General features: G+C 36.2%; 1 protein-coding gene and 1 pseudogene across 1 annotated transcript; both read right to left on the bottom strand.

Moving 5' to 3' along the window:
• Positions 1-40: 40 nt before the first annotated feature.
• LOC142977242 (uncharacterized) lies at positions 41-3,252 on the bottom strand (annotated as a pseudogene).
• A 1,526-nt stretch (positions 3,253-4,778) lies between these two features.
• On the bottom strand, positions 4,779-14,664 carry LOC142976940 (uncharacterized). The gene is made up of 16 exons (XM_076120557.1): positions 14,604-14,664; positions 14,015-14,184; positions 13,518-13,678; positions 12,736-13,121; positions 11,776-11,999; positions 11,319-11,421; positions 10,841-10,968; positions 10,271-10,567; positions 9,789-10,073; positions 8,599-9,089; positions 7,977-8,160; positions 7,542-7,737; positions 6,677-7,446; positions 6,320-6,512; positions 5,932-6,045; positions 4,779-5,820 (listed from the first exon to the last, which is right to left on the bottom strand). The coding sequence occupies exons 1-16, from the start codon at positions 14,644-14,646 to the stop codon at positions 5,747-5,749; spliced, it is 3,819 nt and encodes a 1,272-aa protein (XP_075976672.1). The 5' UTR covers positions 14,647-14,664; the 3' UTR covers positions 4,779-5,746.
• Between the last annotated feature and the right edge of the window lie 1,601 nt (positions 14,665-16,265).

Below are 16,265 nucleotides of genomic sequence, written 5' to 3'. Positions count from 1 at the left end.
AGAATAAGTAAGGCTATCTACACACATATACGACTCTGCATTAATCGGCCTAGCTAGGCGGAAAACCCGTAGTAGATGTTGTGTAGACGAACCCGATCGGCACAAGCCGAACAACGTCTTTTTGCGTCGTCTGAATACACGAGCAAAAGAATTATTAGAAGAGATTATTTAGACAAAAGGAACTCTTCTTCCTTCACGCATAGCGCCTTCAGTATTACTTCTGTCACATGGAATCGCTGAAAGATTTTTTTAATAATATTATTTATAAAATAATAAAATAAATTTAACCCATTACTGTCCCACTGCTGGGCAAGGGTCTCCTCCCGTAATGAGGGAGGGTTTAGGCCTTGAGTCCACCACGCTGGCCAAGTACGGGTTGGGGACTTTGCATGCCCTCAATAAATGTATCAAACAAATTTTAGGCATGCAAGGTTTCCTCACGATGTTTTCCTTCACCGTTGGAGCATGTGATAATTATTTCTAATACACACATAACTTCGAAAAGTCATTAGTGTGTTGCCTCGGGTTCGAACCTGCGACCACTTGCGTGGGAGGTACCAACTTATACCACTCGGCTATCACTGCTATCGAATTTTTTTGAATATTATTTAACTAAACAAAATATAAATATTAATTTTTTGAAAATTTTAAGCCCTATGCTATGAATCAGTTACCCTGGACTGTAGAAGAAGTTAATTTTTTTATTAAAAAAAAATAAAGTCTAGAATGTATGCGCACGTGTCCTTCTATTGTAAAAACAAATAAATAAAAAATAAATCTTACGAATATAATCCCACTTGGTGATGTCGTATCCAGATTCCTTCCTCGACTCCAAGATGCAGGCTCTCAGTGCATGTGTGACACCGTGTCCCAAACAAATACCCATCTCACCGCATGCTGGAAATAAATTACAGTTTATATAAGTCTTTATCTATATTTTGAGCCGGCGACTTTCTTACGCTCTGCCTACAAATCCACTTATTTTTGCACTTTACGAAGATGAATCGCACTGAAATCTTGTGTAAGAATATTTAGAAAATAAGCAACACTCGTGACTTCGATACGCAACATGGCTACGACTTTCGCCACTGCTTAATTAAATAGTACCTTCACAGCAAAGCACGAGAACAACGTCCATCTTATCTCAGACGGATATCTAAAAATACTGTTAATTTTGCAAAACTTACTCTTAGCTCCTAACACCCCGTTAGGGTTCTTGTAGTTGTACCTCAACTTGACGTTAAACTCAATAGGAATATCCAGAGCCAGAGGTACGTGGTAGTTCAGTGAACGATTGGACAGCAGTCTCCCCGTCTCTTTGTCATAGTGGAACTTCTCGCACGTGTAGTAACCTAACGCTTGCACGTATGCACCTTCCATCTTGAAACACAATCGCTTGGTAAAAATATGTGCATATGTTCATCTGTCAAAGTCATAAATGCTATGGGAGTTCTTTAATACGTTTTTTATTTTATAAATGTTACTTTAGTTCCTCACAATAAACAGAATTTAAACGAGCCTTGCAAAACATTCTACAAACATCTTTAAGGCTGCTGCAAAAGTTTCTTAAGTCTTGAGGTTGAGTAAGATCTCTGACTAATCAATGTTCGGTACTGCTTAGTAGCGTGTCTTGAAAGAAAATACCAAAGAATGAAGAGCGTGTAGCTTACCTGTCCAATTACAATTGTAACAAACACTGCAAAACCTTAGACTAGTCTACAAATTTTGTCTAAGAAAAATATTGGTGTTGTTAATAGTTTGTAACTTACCTTTCCCAGTATTTCCATCCACAAACATATAAGAATCGACGCCATGTTTGTCCAAGATATCAAATATTTCAGCCTGTTCGCTCACTTTGAAGAACTTGTACTTGCCGAAGTTCAGAGCAATAGTACTATCAGCTTTTATATCTTCAATAACGCTCCAATCACTGCTCTCACTCTGAATGGAACATTTTCTTCCGCAAGACCCGTTTTCTTTTCTACACTTCCCTAAATCTTCGATTTCTCTAACTTTTTGACACAGTTCTGGAGTAGCGTCACATCCAAATGAGTGGATCGTCTCCACGATAGGTCTGAAGCCAGTACACCTGCATGTGTTGCTGGCGAAAGACTTCTCAAGTTCCGCCATCGTTAGATTCTTGTCTTGCAAACTGCAATTTGTAAGTTTTGGATAAAAGTATGTCAGAAACAACAAATAAAAAAGAGAATAAAAAATTCTTGCTATTTGTTATTTTACTACTTTAGATAATTTGTCTTGAATTTTGTCACAAACATTTTTATGGGAACGTGTTTTTTTAAGTGTTTTAGCAAATTAGTTTTATGGTCACCATTAATCTATTACTCTACTTTTTTGTAATAAAGAGATATCTATTTAAATTATGATAAAAATGTGGAAACTGAACTATGATAAACATAACAAAATATTGTTATATCACGACTCTTTCTTCAATAAATGAAGAATGGTCATCAAGACCTTTTTACCTCGTCAACTGCATCACCCATCCCGGAGTACAGTATCCACACTGAGTACCGTTGAACGCCACCAAACGCTTCTGCACCTCACTGTATCCGTCCTTGCGGTTGCACACTCCTTCCACTGTCGCAATATCCCACCCATGACAGGAGAATACTAGTACTAGACACTGTAGAAAAATATTACAATACATTAATACAATATCAAGTCAATCAAGTAGATAAATATTTTTCAGTATAGATTCATTCAGGTCAAGATTTTCCAACGAATTTTTTTCCATCATTTGAAAAGAGCAGAGGAAGAGGAGGATATTATGGATTCATATTTTAATCATACTCATAATCAGAGCATACGAACGGTAAGGATTTGTTGTTTTGTAGTTTCATAGGGATATACAATAAATAAATACAATGACAGATCTTTATGGTCCGTGCGCTCCGATTCCAACACAGTGATTGCACAGCTTAAGAAAATGAGTATGTATAATTGAAAAATGGTCTACTTACCGAGTTTACAGAGAAGACCTCAACTTGTCCACTGGTGCAACGTTTAGCGCGCACCATGACAAGAGCCACATCCTCCTTCATGGCACATCACCTTCGTGCCCGTCAGACCCAGCGTGTAGCGCAGGTACGCGTTCAGACTCGTGTCTCGAGGCAGACAATTGTCCACTTAACAAAATAAGGATAGATTTGTTTACCTTACCAGTACTATAGTTTAATCCCTGATCCTGATCTCCAGATCCCTAGGTAAATTCTAACAATGGGTAAATTACGATAATTACTTTCCATACGTGTTTTTGTCCCGGAAAAATTGAGATGGTATTCTCAAATACCGTACAAACTGGGCAAAACAATACACCATAGAAATGAAGTTTAGCGTGTACAAAAATAAAATAACGTTCTCCTTAATTAAAATCCATACGCATGGTAAAATGGACTGTTAAAAAATCCTAAATAGATTTTGAATGTTTTAACTGTCTAAACTTTTTCAACTACCCTGCAAGTAGCTAGAATATTCAGTTCAAACACTTATTATTCAAACCATTACCTACATTTGGATAAATTATAATGATAAATCTACCCACATAGAAGAAAAAAACCTATATAATTTAAATATCAAATCTCACCTGTACGTTTTTTCCCGTTGACGGTAAATTCTATTAGAGACATGACTAGCACTGTCACCAAAGTACTAATTAACTGATAACACCTCATACTTGACGAAACATCGCGCCAACATATTATTACTCTTCCGTTTGAAAGTAAAATGCTATTAATTTATATAGAAAAAAAATGCACTCTGCAGTATTTTTTAAGATGCACCAAGTAGGTAAGTGCACAATACTGCATTGCGTCGGAGCATCGCTAAATTTTGCGTCACTTGTCTATGAATCTTGTATTATTGTGTGACACCGTTGTAATGTTGCGATGCGTCGACGCAACGCAAGTACGAGTAACTATTTATTAATCTATGGCAAGGCAGTGTTGTAAAGCTTACTTTTCTCATAGTCTTAATATTAGCGATGCGGAAACGCAACACAATGTTGTGACCTAGAACTAAACAAATGTCCTCCGATACATTGGGAATTAATTCGTCTATCTTACACAAGTTTTTATACCTCGCTACCGATGTCCGAGGGGATTGATTACCACGCTACATCAAATATCCGTGTAGTCTACATACAATAGGTAAATTCAGATCTGGTTCAATGGTCAATATTGAAGACATAGTAAAAATTAAGTTTGATAAACCATCAAAAATCCGTCCCGGATGTTTTGGATGGTTCAATGTTACCATGTATTACAATACAAAAACGCCTACAGTAAATATATTAGCTGTAAAATGTTTTCAGGTAGTATGTGACTATTTCAACAAATTTCATCTGTATTCAATATTCATACTATTGTTTTGACGCGCAGCGCTAGATTGCTGATGTGGGAGTAAACTAAAATTACTAAGTAATAGATTTTTATATATAAAAACATTGAAAAACCTTCTAGGTATAAAAATATAGACAAACATTTAAGCGTAACGAGTCAATATATTTATTTCCTTCGACAACAGAATTATGCATATTCAGTACAATAGAGAAAAAAGCATCAGAAAATAAGCATTAAAAAGTTAATATAGCTGACCTCAAATTCTGCCGTCGTAAATCTAAACACAGTAACTTCAAAATATGCGTTTTGAGAAAAACGCGGTTGAAGTTTAATGGTTAATTTTTGCTCTCATGAAGATACTAATTATTGTATATTATTTCATGCAACTTTTAATGTTAGTATATAGTTAAATCTTTGATTCTGTATTATATATCTAGTATATTATTATTGTATAAATAATAAAATTAGATAATGTGTTTTAAGCTAGGGTAATAATATAATATTTTTTTCTTTTTTAAGTTACAACACGGTAACTCAACGGTTACTGTGTTGTAACCAAGTTTTACCTATTACTGTGTTGTAACTTTGTAAAGATATTAACATTAGGGGAATTACGACACAGTAAGTATGTACATACTGTGTTATAACTATGTTTCTTAGAAATACGTAGAAAATCAGTAATACAGTAAATGAGATACTGTGATTTATTCAAGTATTTGTTGTTTATCTTTGAACAATATTTTATACGCAATCACAGTAACTGAAGAAGCCGTGTTATAATCAAGCAAAAAAAGTAAAATTAAAATCTATTCACGTTAAAAAACACAGTTAGTAGTGAGATACTGTTATTTAATTTAAAATAACACAGATACTGTATTTTTTATTAAAAAAAATGTTTTTTTTTGTAAAAATACTGTGTTTTTATTTAATGTATTTCGGTAAATATCCATCGTACAAACAAACCGAAAACTTTCTCAAATAGCCCGCGGTCTCCTGATTCCAAAGAACTAAACAAACTATAAACACAGTAACTTAAGTTACTGTGTTTACATTTACGACGGCAGAATTAACCGTGCACGTTTTTCGGGCGATCATGCGGTCTCTACATACGCCTCAGGACATGAAAACGCAAAGCTCATGCAGCGCACTCGCGATGAAAACGCGGCACCCATGCTTTACACGCGCTCGAGAAACGTACACGCCCAATGTGAGGAAGGCCTTACAGTTTAACTGTAGTAAAAACAAAACAAGAAGGTAACAAAACAAATAAAAGTAACAGATGAAGAAATGTAGAATAAAATAAAAACAATAACCAATTTAAACCCAACAATAAACAGTAACAGTTTAACAAAATGATGATAGAATAAAACAAAGTATCAATTCAACGATTATTTAGACAACAGGAACTCTTCTTCTTTCACGCATAGCGCCTTCAATATCACTTCAGTGTCATACGGAACCGCTGCAAAAAAATATTTAAAAAATATCACATTAATGTAAATCTGCTTGTTAAAAAGAAATGTTTTTTTAATTGCGATTAATTTCGCGGCAGTGAATTCTTTGCAAAACTTACGAATATAATCCCAGTCGGTAATATCATAACCAGATTCCTTTCTCGACTCCAAGATGCAGGCTCTCAGTGCATGTGTGACTCCGTGCCCAGAACATATACCCATCTCACCGCATGCTGGAAATAATAGAAAATAAATAAATAAATAAATAAATAGGCATTAGTATCGTATAGGGCGTTTCTCGTAATGTGAGAATGCAAGCTCGGTACACTTTTGTGTTATAAGAATATTTCAAAAATAAGCCAGGGCTACAATCTATAAGTATCGCGATGACCACTTTCGCCGTTGTTTAGGCCCATCGTCCATAAGATAGATCCTTTTTCGTGCAACATAAAAACAATGTATTACTAATCTCAGCAATATCTCCAACAAAAATCCTGTTTTACTTACTCTTAGCTCCCAATACTCCGTTAGGGTTCTTGTAGTTGTACCTCAACTTGACGTTAAACTCAATAGGAATATCCAGAGCCAGAGGTACGTGGTAGTTTAGTGAACGATTGGACAGCAGTCTCCCCGTCTCTTTGTCATAGTGGAACTTCTCGCACGTGTAGTAACCTAACGCTTGCACGTACGCACCTTCCACCTTGAAACAATACATATAATTATACATTCAAAAACATACCTTCTTTTTCTTGGTTCGCATCAGAATTTGCTTAAATCACCCATCGCTTGTCAATGAATATATAAAACTGGCTGACAGTACCTCATAAAATAAGGTACCAAGTAGCGAAGAATGTAGAAACTTACCTGCCCAACATCTAACTTGGGATTGGCACTGACACCCACATCTTCCAAAACATCTGCTCTTAAAATCTGGAATCTCCCAGTCAGCACATCTAATTCGGTCTCTATGATTGACACAGCAAACGCACTGTATCCTTTCAAAGCTGGGTCAGTGTCCTGCATCATGTACAGACTTGTCAGTTCTATTTGCTCTTCACCAGCTGCCTTTATAAGTTCTTCCCAACTTGCCGTCGGCATTCTTTCCTTCACTGGAGCCAATCTCTCCTTAATCTGCTCACAAGCCTTTATAATCGAATAACAAACACTCTCAGTTGTTATACTAGATCCAGAAAATACGTTATTCGCAGCCACGAAGGAGTAATACGGAGTAAGTTTCACATATTCTAATGGAACTCCTAATGTATAAGCACAAACTTGAGCCGCTTTCGTATTGACTCCCTGTCCCATCTCTATTCCACCAGTACAGAGAGTGACTGTACCGTCTCCTCGATAAATACTGACAAGAGCCGAATAATTCCCATAATAGAAAACTGGGAAAAGCATGACATTTACAGTGATAGCTCTCTTCATCCATCTATTATTTTTGTTAAAATTTTCAACCGCCTGGAGTCTCTCAGCGTGTTTGGCGTCTTTTTTCAACACCTCGATTAGTTCTGGTATGTCATTGTCCTCCGTTCTCATGTTTAGTTTGCGTACTTCGATTGGATCTTTGTTGACAACGTGTGCGATGTGAGCCATAATATGTTCAATGCATGAGATAGCCTCGCAAGTGCCTGAAAATAACATTTTACATTGAATATACACATTTAAACCATACATGTCATATTGCTCCGGAATATCAACTGAATATGTATGTCAAACACGGTACCTGGAGCTCTAGCGTAAGTATTAGCTGGTAAATCAGTGAGTACGTCGACAGCCTTCAGTGACCAAGAATCTGAATTGTAACAGCTAGGGAAACTGGCAACGGTAAACTCCAAAATACTCTCGTTGCTCGAACAGCCCTTGTCTTCAAGGATTGTGGCGTCCATGTATTGAATTTTACCATTGTCGTCCACTCCAACCTATTATATTATGAAAAAAATATATGTTTTTTATGTCAAGTCTGAGAAATTTTTATAAGAATGAAATAAATACCCTTTAGAACCCCTGTCTGTGGAGCGACCGGGAGCCGGTCGCCACAGACGAGGGGATGTGTTTAATTTTGTCATCCCACAGATGAGAGAGAAGGAAAATCCTTTCGATTAACATCAATACTATTATCAGAAATCAACCTCCTATTAGCATATCAATGTAATCTCACCTCATAATCACACTGGGTTGGCAGTCTTCTCCCCGCGATAGTCAAGTTAGTTTGCAGTGGCAGTATGAATCTACATGCCACATTCAGTTTCTTGGCGACCAGAGCACAGGCAGTTGCCACTTGCACGTTACGACTCACTTTACCTCCGAAGGCACCGCCGACACGACGAAGTTTTACCATTACCCTGGAAAATATAAGAAACTTCTTGTACTTTGTGCTCGTTATAGGTATATTATGTTTTTTATAGTCTCCGAGTCACAAGAGCAATTCTTAGTGCGGGATTATAGTTTTAAAAACAACGAAAGAAAGGGTTGTTTGATGGAACATATTTAATACTCATTGATTTAAATATGCTAGCAGTAAAGTCAGGTATACAAGTACTAAAAGCCGCTGACCTGAGGAAATAATTTGATCAGTCAGATTTTCTTCATTTACTGAAAGATTTTCGAATATATCCGTGTTGTTACCGCGCTCAGTCAATAAAAGAGGCACGTGTTGAGTGCATGCTATTCGAATATGTAAACAGTTTTCATAACACGTGCTACGGAAAAAAACTAGTTCCGCATAAGAACACAGCTGTTACACATGAAGCTTAAATTGAAAAACATCTATGGAAACCTACTCGCTCTCCTGGATACCCAAAGACCGTGCAACGCAAGCTTGTGTCAAATCCATCCACTGTGTCGAATCATAGACTTCAAGCATTTCATCCACCGGCACCACCACACAACTTAACGGCTCCATGTAATAATGATACTGCGCCTCTATATCGTACACTCCTTTGATCACTTTCTTTACATCAGTCCCTCGAGATTTTGGTTCAATTTTATTAGGCGATACTATGTATCTTTTGCTATCTTTCTTTGCTTCATCAATAGTCAAAACTGGTGGTCTTTTGCTAACATTTTTGTACGTTACTTTAACTTTTTTAGCTACGTTTGCAGCCAATCTTTCAGATTGAGCCACAACTATAGCTATAGGTTGACCATAGAATAAGATTTTTGATGCGAGAATTTCCTCATCAGCTGTTTCTAATTGAAATCCAGGTAAAGTGAATGAGTTCACGCCAGGTATATCTTTAGCTGTGTATAGAGCTACTACTCCTTCTATTGCCTAAAAATAGTAACGTATAATTTTAGTACGCAAACATTATTATCATAGTCATTACTACATCAAGCTACTATTATCCAAAATGTTTCAATTTATAACAATTCGAGCTGTGTTTATCTTCAAACAGATGTTTTAGATAGTAATAAAAAATCGTAAGTCATGGTTATTTTTCAGAAGCATCTGTTTCTACGAATATCAACAATAAAAGTATGTCACGTTAATTTTGTTCCAAATGTGTTTCTAAATAAACATTAATAAAAAATGCTAAGTCATGCTAGTTGGGTATTTTTAAAATCTGCATTGTCTCTTGTAACAATGTTCTTGACAGAAATAGCGATCATATTTGGAGGCACGTCATTATTATGAACTCGTGAACAATCAGACTGATTATTCTGACAAGAAATTCAGAGAATGGCCGGAAGACTGCAACAATAATTCCTATCTACGGGCGTTAGGAAGTTGATGTAGCCAGACCTCTGGTCTCAGAGACTACGTAAAGCCGCCGATGTTCCTTATGACCGGTTACCGGTCGCTAGGAATGTCTTACAGAGTTATGAGCGTGCGAAAAAACAGTGTGTACTTCTACACTCTGCGCACACTTGGACACTTAGAACAAACTCTTGCATATTTGGAAAGTCTAGATGAAACTGACCGCCCAAGTATCGGTGGAAGACAATAACAATTTTAAAAAAAGATACTCACCATAACATCGTCTACATCAATGGTATCGACTTCTCCACTATGTACAGTGGAGAGTACAAACGCACCGAAAACTTGTCCTGGCTGTGCGGGCAAGTCGTTCACAAACTTCGCCTCTCCAGCCGCCTGGATATCAGCTTCCAGCTTTGATATCGGCTGGTTCAATGGAAATAGTTCTGGATGAGTCTGGAAGTCTGGTTTTCCAGATGACACTGGGCGGTTAAAGATTTCGCCACCAGAAACGTATTTGCTTAAGACTGTACCCGGTGGGGAGAGGTTTATGATGGTCTGTAATATAAAAAGAAAAAAAACATAATTGCAAGAGCATCCTGAAAGAAGAAACTGATTCAATACTCAACACTGGAAACGCAGCAGATAGAGCAGAAAAAAATGCAAAAGAGTTTCCAAAACTGAAGAAAAATCCTCTAGAACTTAAATTGGTTTTGAGAAACAGTATTCGCTTTGTCTATAAACTACATTCTAACCTTATAAAACAATCCAAGTGCCAACTTCTTCCTGCACTCGATAGACGGTTCTCCAGGTATTTCAACAGGCTGTAATTCAGATCTCAGTACTTTGATAGCTTTCTGAAGAACATCGTCAGAAAATACATTCTTTCCGTCTAAGAACTTCTCAGTCTTCGAGGCGTGTATGAAATTAGGATCAATATTGCCGTATACTATGCTGACATCATCTATTATTTTTTGTCCTCTCCTAGTTTTGATTTTGAACAAAAATGCAGCGTTGACGATCGCCAGCGCGTTTTGGTTTCGCGGCATTATCTGAAATCATGAAGCCGATGAAACTTCTGTACCAAATACAGTTTAAGTTTCGTAGAAACGAGCTAGCCACATAAGGTTTTGGAACTTATAGCTTATTTACTTACAATAAGAAGAATGAGAGAATATCCTCCATTATGACGCTAGACTGCTGAAATTCTCAATAGCTACAGAACTATATTATTTTGATTCTTAAACATAAAACTAACTAATAGGTCTGATAGCTAAAAGTGAGAAAATTAAGTAATCTGTTTTATTATTGGCGGTTATGAATACCTTATAACTCCTGAACACATGCTTGTCACTCATAGGAGGTAGTTCCACATTCAGCATCAGTTTACCCGTCATGTCATAACGGAGGAGCTCACGGACTTTCAGTATCGTTTTCCTTCCTCTTGAACCTCCTAAAAAGGCATACAAAACGTTAGATCTTATTCCCATAACGTGTTCCTTGGAGTCAGAAAAGAAGAAGTTTTCTTCCGGTCGGGAAACATTAATAACGTCTTGATTACACGAATAGGAACAGTAATCTATTAAGTACTCGTCTCAAGAATCACGCTCGCGTGAAATTCGAAACAATTTCACGTGATTCATATATTTCAATTATACCTAGATATATTTCTCAAATTATAATTACTTTCACATTTCCCATGACAACGCCAAGGAATAAATAACGAAAAAACAAGCAACAACAAAATAAATAAATATATAAATATAATTTCATCATACAATTAGTCTATGACGGTGTACTTACGGACAGTAATGGTTGCTCCAACAGATTCCAATAACAGAAACAGATCTGATTGATATGTTGGTACAGCTCGTCTGTACATTAAATTACCAGCTATGGAGCCGATCTGGGAGAAAACTTAGAATATTAACGGATTTAACAAGAACAAATAACTTCAAATTAACTTCAAACATCGATGGGTCGAGTTGAGAAATCACGAGATTTTCTCATAAGAAATTCTGTGTCTTGAGTAAGTATGGAAGCAGAAGTGCTTCGAAGAGCATGTTTTAAGTACGATGGCACCTGTGCTTAAGTTTCGGTTGAGTAGGTATATGGATAACATACTGTCAAATCATGAAGGGTACGAAATAGAATATACTTTATGTACACTAAAGAAACAAAGTCGAACATCAAGTCGAGAGGATGCTCATGACTGTACTAATCAGATGAAATTAATTTAATGTTTCTTTACATTACCAACCTTTCGAACAGGCACATTAGCGACGAGCTCCACATGTTTTACAAACTCAGACAAGTAAGCGAATTCGCTCTTATTCTTCGAAGCCTCCTTGAATATCTTGATAGCATCCTCTAACGACACGTTAGCACCAATTACTAAATTCTGATCGTATTTGTAACTCTTGAGAGACGATACTCCGCTTATGTCTATCAGAACTCGAGGATATTCGAATGTCTCAACTATACCTAGAATAATAAAAAAATCATATAAATTAAAAAGGCATCTTCATTAATATTCTAACGAATTTCAATATGCAGTTCATAATGCAGTTAAATATAAAGTTTGCAACGAAAGCTCCACAATTTTGGACAGAATTAATGTCGAGAAAATCACGCAGACGAAACAATTAATGTCTGTTCCATCTAAGTAATAATATGTTAATAATCTCAAGAAGCAATCGATATTATTATACTTTAAAAAAATCGGTTGGAAAGCCATTTTCACATTATATTCTTATTTATATTCAAGTAAACATTGTATAATTGATACTAAAATAAATTTTACAGCATATTCGTTTAGTAGGTTAGATTAATTATTGAATATTTATTAGGCACTTATATAAACGTTATCAGAATAGCAGCCCTCTATTTCCTGTCAGGTATGTAATTTGAAATAATTAATAGTTTTTCCTGTTACTTTTACATAGACTAATTTCAAGCATTGTACCTAAATTATGTGTAGTTGTATTTATAGCCTTTTCGTATCTTGTAGGTAAGTACTTACATAAATATAAACATTTGTGGAAAAACACCAAGAACATAAGTAGGCATAGGATTGATTTTTATTTGATTGATTCTTAAACTGCGTAAATGGATCGTGGTCTATGCTTCGTAGTGAACAGAGATAACCAAATAATGATATTTATTTTAAAACCTCATTATAGGAACGACTGTAAAAATAAGCAATGCACTTTTAACTTACCTTTCCCAGTATTTCCATCCACAAACATATAAGAATCGACGCCATGTTTATCCAAGATATCAAATATTTCAGCCTGTTCGCTCACTTTGAAGAACTTGTACTTGCCGAAGTTCAGAGCAATGGTACTATCAGCTTTTATATCTTCAATAACACTCCAATCACTGTTTTCACTTTGGATTGAACATCTCCTTTCACAAGACCCGTTTTCTTTCCTATTACATTTTCCTATATCTTCGATTTCTCTAACTTTTTGACACAGTTCTGGAGTAGCGTCGCAACCAAATGAGTGGATTGTCTCCACGATAGGTCTGAAGCCAGTACACCTGCATGTGTTGCTGGCGAAAGACTTCTCAAGTTCCGCCATCGTTAGATTCTTGTCTTGCAAACTGCAAGAAATATTTTTAATTAGCTTTAGGACAAATTACAGAGCTAGCAAGTGTCATAAGTATCCCATCTGATAGATATAATTCCATGTGATATCTCAACTTATCCTTAGTATAAGGTAAAAACAGGCTTACTACTACTACTTTTACCTACCTATGTCGATTAATGTCCGTAAAATTTTTTTAAACATTTTTTTTGGAATTGAATGAATTAATAAGCTGCTGCTCCTAAAAAACCGTTCTACTTTGTGTCTTAAAGAAAGATACTTAAATTTTGATGACAATATACCTAAATAAAGAAATGAAAGAGCTTAAACCAACTTATCTGGTGTTTAATAAAAAAAATATGCTGTTTTGCGATTTCTTCCACTTTAAACTCAGAAAGGAGGGATCACTTACCTCGTCAACTGCATCACCCATCCCGGAGTACAGTATCCACACTGAGTGCCGTTGAACGCCACCAGACGCTTCTGCACCTCACTGTATCCGTCCTTGCGGTTGCCCACTCCTTCCACCGTCGTGATCTCCCACCCATGACATGAGAATACCAGCACTAAACACTAGAGGAACAGACATTGTAAAACCGCATTAGATCAATCGGCTATAATTATCTTAATTCTGAAGGATATATTGGTATTCTCCTTTCTGATCTATTATCTTATTATTGACTTGCCTCCGGTAAAGAATGAACAGCTCGATGAAATATTAAATAAAACATAGGTACATTGAATATTAATTGATTCAAATTGTGGGTTGGATTATTCAAATTGTGGGTACTAAGATTGGGCATGAAGCTATGTTGTCTACGAGATGACTAAAGTTCTTGAAATTAGGTTTGGTTAAGAAAAGGTGATATTTATTGATTTTTAAGTGTGTTATAGATATTATATTCTTACCGAGTTGACTGAAAATGTTTCAATTTTGGAGCTGGTATATCGTTTAGCGCGCACCATGACGATACAAGAGCCACATCCTCCCTCATGGCACATCGCCTTCGTGCCCGTCAGACCCAGCGTGTAGCGCAGGTACGCGTTCAGACTCGTGTCTCGAGGCAGACAGTTGTCCACTTAACAAAATAATCATTGAATTAATAAACATGCAATATATTTTGCCCCAATTGTTCATCTCCAGTTCCCTAAGTATTTCAAAGCGTCCACTAGAAGATCCCTGTTGTAGAGGATGTAAGGTAAGTTTGGAGAGAAAAACCTATAATTATATGCAACAATTTCATGCTTCGGGAATTTGTTCCAAGATTCGCTTACACGTTGAAGAATGAGATGATCTTGCTAATACAGAAAAAATATGCCAAAACAATACACATTATCGAGGCAGCTTTGATGAGAACAAGAATAAAATGATCTGTTATAATATTAAGACTATAAATGGGTCCTTAAATGTTCAGATCAGTAATTTATCGAAGTAAATATATGTATAAATTAATCTACATAAAGAAAAAAAATAGATGTTTTAAATTGCCAATCTCACCTGTACATTTTTCCCCGTTGACGGTAAATTCTATTAGAGACATGACTAGCTGTTTAAGGCACTGTCACCAAAGTACTAATGTACTGATAACACTACATTTATTACGAAGCATCGTGTCAAGCGTCATATAAGCATTAATTACCCTTCTGTTTGAAAGTAACACGCAGTCAATTTACATAGTATAAAGCATTTTTTGACAGTCACCTATCAGATGCATCGAGTGAATGCTACTTGCATTCACTTGATGCATCTTATAGTACAACATAACAAACGGCGAAATCGATCGAACAACTTTTAAGACTATAAACCTTAGGAAATAAATAATCTTAGCATTTAGCATTCTAAACTCTCATTCCTCTGCTACATTGGTCGTGTGGATCAAAGGACTCGGTATGAATCTGAAATAGGACCAAAAAGTTCCCGAGTAATTATAAGAAGAAATAAAATTTAGGTGTCTGTCGAGTTTAACAGTGTGATATTTATAACAACAGTTTGGTTTACTGGCTTTCATAGTAAACGTAACGTTACGTTAATACATTAGGGGAAACTTTCTAAACTTCAGTGATTTTTCACGTTGTTATATTGATACCAGGTAGGTACTGAGCGCTGCCGTCACGTCTTTTGTTTGACTACCACTCCGAAAAAGTATTTGAGTTATCTAAATACTGTTGTTTTGGAATAAATTCTTTTTATGCTTCCCTTGTGTGTCATGATTGTAAAACTATTTATAAACGGAGTCTATACTTTCCAATTCTTTAATAGTCTAATAATAAATTAATTTAGGTTTGATAGTGATGGTAAATAGCCCGTCTAAACAAGCGATCCATACTAATATTATAAATGCGAAAGTAACTCTGTCTGTCTGTCTGTCTGTCTGTCTGTCTGTCTGCTACTCAATCACGCCTAAACTACTGAACCAATTTGCATGAAATTTGGTATGGAGATACTTTGATACCCGAGAAAGGACATAGGCTACTTTTTACCCCGGGAAAATGACGCATTTCCCGGGAAAACTCAGGTGGCGATCGAAGTCGCGAATAATCAATATTATAATGACATTGAATTAACAAAATTCCGTTGTCATGGCAACCGTTTTAATGGCGGATATGCCTTAGCGCGACTTAGTTATATTAAAAGATATAAATAATACTGAGAATACTTTTCGTGAAAAAAAAAAATTATATCATCTCGCTACCACCAATAGGAGCAGAGTAACAGAAAAAAGTGTTACGTGGAAAATTCTGACCCATAATTCTCTCTTATGTGACGCAAGCGAAGTTGCGCGGGTCAGCTAGTTTACCATAAATTTGTTTTTTTTTCTTTACTAATAGAAATTACTAGCTGACCCGCGCAACTTCGCTTGCGTCACCTAAGAGAAGGGGTCAAAATTTTCCCCGTTTTTGTAACATTTTTCGTTGCTACTCCGCTCCTAATGACCGTAGCGTGATGTTATATAGCCTATAGCCTTCCTCGATAAATGGACTATCTAACACTGAAAGAATTTTTCAAATCGGACCAGTAGTTCCTGAGATTAGCGCGTTCAAACAAACAAATAAACAAACAAACAAACAAACAAACTCTTCAGCTTTATTATATTAATAATATAGATGAATTGATGCGCCTATAGCCAGTTGCGCTCAAGTGAGGTAAGCTGTAAGGTGA

This window comes from Anticarsia gemmatalis, chromosome 12, assembly GCF_050436995.1.
Source record: "Anticarsia gemmatalis isolate Benzon Research Colony breed Stoneville strain chromosome 12, ilAntGemm2 primary, whole genome shotgun sequence".
Classification (NCBI taxonomy): domain Eukaryota; kingdom Metazoa; phylum Arthropoda; class Insecta; order Lepidoptera; family Erebidae; genus Anticarsia; species Anticarsia gemmatalis.
The sequence above is the reverse complement of the archived record's forward strand: the minus strand, read 5'-3'. Positions and strand labels throughout refer to the sequence as shown.

Bases quoted from the DNA above. Each gene is read 5' to 3' on its own strand.
- LOC142976940 (XM_076120557.1), bottom strand. From the start codon at position 14,646: ATGTCTCTAATAGAATTTACCGTCAACGGGGAAAAATGTACAG. The intron at 13,122-13,517 runs GTAAGTGATCCC...TATTTCTTGCAG, and splicing joins TGGGTGATGCAGTTGACGAG to TTTGCAAGACAAGAATCTAA. The intron at 6,046-6,319 runs GTAAGTAAAACA...TATTATTTCCAG, and splicing joins CGGAGTATTGGGAGCTAAGA to CATGCGGTGAGATGGGTATA.